General features: G+C 44.3%; 1 protein-coding gene across 1 annotated transcript; it reads left to right on the plus strand.

The window, feature by feature from the left end:
• Positions 1-3994: 3994 nt before the first annotated feature.
• Positions 3995-5640, plus strand: LOC148031675 (aspartyl protease family protein 2-like). The gene has a single exon (XM_087685783.1). It carries the CDS (start codon positions 4298-4300, stop codon positions 5498-5500), a length of 1203 nt encoding a protein of 400 aa, XP_087541909.1. The 5' UTR covers positions 3995-4297; the 3' UTR covers positions 5501-5640.
• The last annotated feature ends 1322 nt before the right edge of the window (positions 5641-6962 follow it).

Here is a 6962-nt window from a genome sequence, read left to right on the forward strand (position 1 = left end):
ATCGATGCATTGATTCCCATGGATGTCGAGACTTCTAATCCGCTTAGAGAGGAAGCATCCATACCATTATATGATGGGTGCCGAGTATCTCGCCTGAAGACACTGCTTGCACTCTTAAGTGTGCAAGCAAAATACGGGTGGAGCGATGCGAGTGTGACTGAGTTGTTCAGGTACCTTGTAGATACGCTTCATTGATTTTTTTCGATACTATTATTAAAAATATTTGTGGTTTTTCAAGGTGTTTATGATTTTTTTCAGGTTATTGAAATATCATATATTACCACATGCAAATACAATGCATGAGTCTCGTGATGATGCATGACATGTTTTACGAAAGCTTGGTATAGACTACAACAACATCCATACATGTATCAACGATTGCATATTGTTTTGAGGGGAATACGAGACTATGGAGACATGTCCAAAGTGTGGTGCTCACAGGTATCGACAGGACTTGCAAGGGCAAACCATCCCTCAAAAATTTCTCACATACTTTTTGCTTATCCCCTGCATAAACCACATGTTTCGTATGTCCAACATGGCGAGCTTGACAATGTGGCATGCGCAAAATAGGTCCATGGATGGAGTTCAACGAATATCAAGGGATTCATATACATGGAGCCACATTGACTCTACCTTCCCAAGCTTTGCCCGAGAGCCAAGTAATCTTCGGCTCGGTCTTGCAATGGATAGCCTGAACCCATTCGGTCTGCACCCAACTTCTTACAGTGTGTGGCCTATAGTCCTTGTCAACTACAATATCCCTCCATGGCTTTCTACGAAGAAAGGACATCTCATCCTTAGCTTACTCGTCCCCGACCGCTATAAATTCAAAAATATGGACGTGTATCTTCATCCATTAGTCAATGAGCTTAAGATTTTGTGGGAGGAGGGGGTTACTATGCAAGATATGAGCAAGCGCAATGGTTGACGGTCTGCCAATATTCGAGCCATTCTCATGTATACGATGTATGACTTTTCGGGATTTGGAGAGTGCTCAGGTGAATAGGACTTTGTTCTCGTTGGTAATATCTATATTTTATCTCATTCAAGCTTGTATTAACTGGGTCATGGTGTTGGAACAGGTCTGGTTACCTCAAGTTATTATCCATGTCCATTGTGCGGGCCATAGTTAGACTCCCAAAGGTCACGAACCATGAAGAATATGGTATATCAAGGACACACTGCTTTCTTGCCAGAGGATCATGAACTCAAGGAAGGTTTTCTTGGACGACCTCCAACACGTATGAACACTGCAAGCTGGTACGAGCTGAAAATGGTCCACGCGGAGTCACATCCAAACGGAATGTGGCGGTTCTCAGTTTTCTACGAGTTGCCATATTGGACCCACTTATTGGTCGACCACTTGTTGGATCCCATGCATATTTTCAAGAATGTGGGCAACTTGCTATGGGACCACATCACAGGAAAGAGAGACACTATAGGGGCACGAATGGATTTGAAGGAGATAGGTAAGATGGAGGTGCTTTGGCCACAGTGCTGACGGTTGCGTGCGGCTACCTTGCACTCCTTGGGTTTTGTCCACTAAAGAAGAGCGCATTGTGAAGCAAGTAGTTAAGTCTATCCGCACTCCGACGGGTATGATGCATTTTCTTAGGTCTGCATTTTCTAAAGACGACCAATTATCAGGGCTAAGACTGGCATAAGATATGTCAGGTTTGTACTACGAATGGATTACAATTGACGTGCGCATTTTTCTATTTGGAGTGTAGCCATTATTCATAATTCTTTCTCATTTGTGGCAGTTTGTACTACCGATCGCGATCGCAAGATATCTTACTCCAGAAATACGTGGGGCCATTTACAGGTTGTCGACTTTGGTGCAATGGATATCACAGAAGGAGATTAAGACGTTCTCTATTGAATCCGCGAGGTGGGGAGCAATGGAGACGGTTTGTCTCTTTGAGAAATACTTGCCCACTAGCATGCTCACGATATAAATCCACCTTCTTGAGCAGCTTGTAGATGAAGTGGAGATTGTTGGATGTGTCCATACGCGATGGATGTTCTTCTTGGAGCGCTTCATGAAAACCCGAAAAGGCTTTGTGCGACAATGAGCTCAGCCAGAAGGTAGCATGATTGAAGGTTGGTTGGTGTCTGAGGCGCTAGTACATGTTGTCTTAACTACTGATTAATGTAAAATACTTGATCCTCACATCGTAAACTAGTTACTAAAATAGTTCCTCTAAACTAGACTCCACACATTTTGTAGATTTCTTGCTCTCACCTTCACATGGTCCTCTACTCTACCTCTAACCTTAAATCTTTTTATTCATCCCTCGTATTGAGCCCTCCCCTAGAAGAGCATATATCTGACCTATCTGCACTAAGAATATTTGGCCTCCCAAAAAAGAGATTCTACCACTATAATGGCATTTTTATTGTAACCTATTCACCACCAGTAAGGACTTTTTTGTTTTAAGAAAACATCCTCAAGCAATACATATTTGAGATTTTATCCCCATGGTGATGGTTCTCACACCAGGGTTTCACTTTGTTGGATGGTCTTTCAAGGACATCACCGAGCAATGAGTGGCAACCCATTTTCTACAGGCTACATGTGGTGGCCCTCATCCCTTATTATTGACTTCAATGGTCCCCACCAAGTAGTGTGTGGCCAACCATTACCAAAAAAGCCTCCCTCGCAACTATTTCCAGGAGAAGCCACCGTCACTCGGTGTGGTGGCCCACATTTTGTATCTTCAGGGTCGCCACAAAGCTATGCCTAGCCACAATCTGTGAAGGGAAGCCACTGTGGCATGTTGGTGGCCTTTGTCCCCCTTGTAAGTGTTTTGGAGGATCACCATCAAGCAGTGCCAATGGTGACCCATCTTGTGTTCTTGTCTTTGAAGGCTTTGTGATTTATTTTAGTTGCCAAGTTTTAAACATGTTTGGTCAAATTCGACTTATGGTTCACAACTCTTGTTCACTCGGTAACTTTTGTGTGACGAATGGCTACAATCTTTGTCTAGGAAAATATCAGGTTACGATCCTCGGGTCATTTTGCTAAAGAATAATAAGATATTTATAGCTAACGTTGAAGTAATGTAGGGGAAATGAGATTTAAACTACAAAGATAAGTCTTCTACAAACACATCAAATTCAATGCCAAGGGACAAAATTAACCAACATACTTCGTGCACATTGGAATGAGATTTTGTGTGAGGCTAGGTGAATACTTTCTCACTATATAATAAGGAAAATATGAGCGTTATGGGTAAGCCTAGGAGTAAAAGTTCCATACCTAAGGTGGCACTTAAAGGTTTTTGGAGACTAGTAAGTGAACCAAGGTTCTAGATATTTTCAGCCTATGAAAGGGGGTGATGTGAATACGTTTACCTTTCCATAATACGTGTCATGGTTGCTTGTGTGCGCACTAAAAAAAGGGGGGATTATTAACCTATAGGATTGATAGAGGCACTAGTAAGCTACAAAGAAGAGCCAGAAGCTTTAAAAGAGTGGGCATAATTGAAGGGGGTTTATGTAGAGCTGGACGCCGACGGGAATCGAGACGCCGTGGCAAAATACAGCAGGAGATCGCCATGTCATCGACTGTGGAGTGCGCACACAAGCAATGATAGTGAGATATTAGGAGTGCTTTTTGCTTCGTGGAGATAATTCGGATACTTTCTTTTATGATTAATTAATCACAGTCACTACAACGGGTTATGGCAGGCGTTAATCCACGTGTCATCAACTCGTCACATTGCAAATCAACGTCTAGGCCGCGTCTGCATGACGGATTGCTGACGTTTGAGTTTGTACGAGACTCTCCAGCCAACCATCGTGACTCGTAAGGATCTAGTCTGAGTAGTGAGGATGCCATTAGCGAACATCAATATGATGAGGGTCTAAACGTGCGAATATGTACGAAGGGGAAAGCAAGTCAATGACAAGGATCGTTCGTCGCCGATGTCTTCGATAAATAGCCGAGTGGACTTTCCTTTTCACATCAAGTTTCGAGTCTCGGCCATTGAGTGTCAGTATCGAGACTATTCGACCTTGCCATTCTCGATGGGCAGCTTCATCTTAGCTCTGCCATGGCTGCTGCTGGTTGTTTCACTTATTGTAGCAGCACATGTTCTAATTATTGGTTCTCATTCTTGTTTTGCAGGTAGCAGCTCGCTGACGACGATAGCTGGGTTCGTCGGTGAGCTTACGATTGGTTCACAGAGATGCACCTCGCTCTGTGCTGAAGACACCCTCCGTGGAAGCGAGCAGGCACAGCTTGCCAGATGGGATCCCATTGAAGGAGTGGTTCGTGACGGGACGGGCAATGGGAGAGAGAGAGAGAGCGTTAAGGAGGATCAAGATGTCGAAGAGGCGGGGATCAGTGGCCGCGGCGACGTTCTCCTACCGGGGGTTGAGCCCGGGGGACTTTTACACTACAATGCGGGTGGGAAATCCACCACAGAAGCTGATATTCATAATGGACACGGGGAGCGAGGTGACGTGGACGCAATGCAAGCCCTGCAGCCTGTGCACCGGGAAGGGGCCGTCGTTCGAGTTCAGCAGGTCGGCCACGTATCTGCATGTGCTGTGCGACTCGCCGCTATGCACGGCCTTCAATTCCCCGTGCGCCGGCAACCATTTGACCGTCTGTCCGTTTGCGGCCGCTTACGGTGACGGGAGTCAAACCCTGGGCACCGTCTCTGTCGACGACTTCTGGATCGGCGGCGAGGACGGCGCGGCACCCGTCCAGCGCCGGCGGCTTGTATTCGGGTGCGCGGTTGTGAACCAGGACATCGCGCCATTGCCCAACTCTGGCGTCGCAGGTCTCAACGCGGGTCCCTTCTCGTTCGCGTCGCAGATGCTGCACGGCGCCCGCCGCAGGAGGGTGGCCTACTGCATCCCTGACAGTGTCACCGCAGTCGACGCCACCGGTCCCATCCTCTTTGGCGACTACCACTACCCCCGTCCGGCACCCCAGCTGCGCTACACCCCCTTCGTGCCGCCATACTCCCCGATGGGAAACCTCTATTACTACGTCGGCATCTCCGGCATCAGCGTCGGCAAGTCCCTTCTTAAGATCCCCTCCCGTTACCTTGCCGGCACCAAGTCCGGCAATGGCGGCACCATCTTTGACTCTGGCACTTCCTTGACACAACTCCTGCGCCCCATTTACGACGTCCTCGTGAAGGCCATGGTCTCGCAAACCACCCATCTGCGCCCCTTCATAACGTCCGAAGACGACCTCTGCTACAACATCTCTGCCCACGCCATTGACCTGCCCCGTGTGCCGTCCATCACGTTCCACCTTCTCGGCGACGTCGACATGGAGTTAGACTACCATAGCGTCCTGCTCCCCGACCACACCGTTGGCGATGTTGTGATCGTCTGCCTCGCCTTCGTCCCTGAATCACCCGGCCAAGCTTCGATCAACATCATCGGCAACTACCAACACCAGAACTACTGGATCGAGTACGACCTCAGCAACTCTCGCTTTGGCATTGCCAAAGCCAACTGTGCCAAGTTTTGATCATGTTTGCAAATGCGGTCCTCTCTTTGTTAGATGTGAGGATCAACCGTCAGATTTGAAGGGCACTATGCCTTTTCTTTTTGAAGGGCAAAAATGAGCTTGCCCTTCTAAGAAGATAGGCAAGATAGGCAATTATGTAGCAAGACCATAATAAGATAAGTATTTCTTTAAAGCGCGTTTCTTAGACGAAGAGTATTTTTTTAAAATATGCATTAGAAATATATAAGTTTGATCTAGTTCAACACTTAAATAAAAGATTATGTTTACATTATGCCAACTTAACCAATCTAAGTAGTAGAAAACTAAATTAGAGAAAACTAGATTAGACTTAACTAAAATAAAAGTATTACATATGCACTCAAAAGTGCAAGCACATAAAAAGAAAAAACAATGATCAAATGCTTATCTTGACATTGCATATAACATGAATAACAAATATCAAAATTTATGATTACATTTATCACATACTAACTATGAATAATGTTGGACTCTAAATACAAAAAGTTGTTGCTATTGTAATATATGTGTTAAAAGTATGGTAACAAAAAGTTCTTCATGCTACTTTTTATAAGTTATCCAAAAAGGAAGGACATGACAATTAGATATCATATATTTATAAGCAACAAGCAATAAAAATGTTAATGTCTAAATACAAAAAGTTATTGTAGCTACTATGCACATGTCAAAAGTATGATTATACAAAACTATTCATGTTGCTTGGTGCTACTATACATCTCAAAAGTATGATCATAAAGAGTTGTTATTACTTATAAGTAGTCCAAAAAGATAGAGAAAATGCATAATGCATTTGATGTCGTACAATTATAAGCAATTACCAAAAAAAAGTTTAAAGTCTAAATACAAAAATTTGTTGCTGCTATATACTTATGGTAAGTAGAAATATGGAAAGTTATTGTTGCTAGTGTGCTTATGATGGCTCTAAAATTTGAGAGCATCTCATTTTCATATTTTTCCAAACCTCAAAAATCAAATCCCAATCTACTTCTTCCATATTCTTTGGTGCTGAAAGGGACATAAACATGAGCATATCTAAAGTCACTACAAGATATAGACCTTATAGCGACGTTTAAAGCGACGAAAATACAAACAACAAAATTTGCCCCCCTCGTCGCAAAAAGCGTCGTTATTGACGACGCCATAGAATCGTCGCTATTTGCGTCGCTATATGCGTCGCTATTTGCGTCGCTATATGCGTCGCATTCGCTATTTGCGTCGCTATATGCGTCGCAAATGCGACGCATATAGCGACGCATATAGCGACGATTGCAGAGATTTTGCGACGCTGATAGCGACGCCTGCAGTAAATTTGCGACGCAAATAGCGACGGTAACAGAGAAAAAAAAAAATTTGTGGATATAGCACTGTGTGCTGTATGAGAGCCATACAAAATAGTTTCTGCACTGCTGCATACAAAGCGTTTGCAAACAAAAAGAATCTATAC

This window comes from Lygodium microphyllum, chromosome 9, assembly GCF_053477565.2.
Source record: "Lygodium microphyllum isolate KBCC chromosome 9, Lygodium_microphyllum_v1.1.10, whole genome shotgun sequence".
Classification (NCBI taxonomy): domain Eukaryota; kingdom Viridiplantae; phylum Streptophyta; class Polypodiopsida; order Schizaeales; family Lygodiaceae; genus Lygodium; species Lygodium microphyllum.

Bases quoted from the DNA above. Each gene is read 5' to 3' on its own strand.
- LOC148031675 (XM_087685783.1), top strand. From the start codon at position 4,298: ATGGGAGAGAGAGAGAGAGCGTTAAGGAGGATCAAGATGTCGAAGAGG.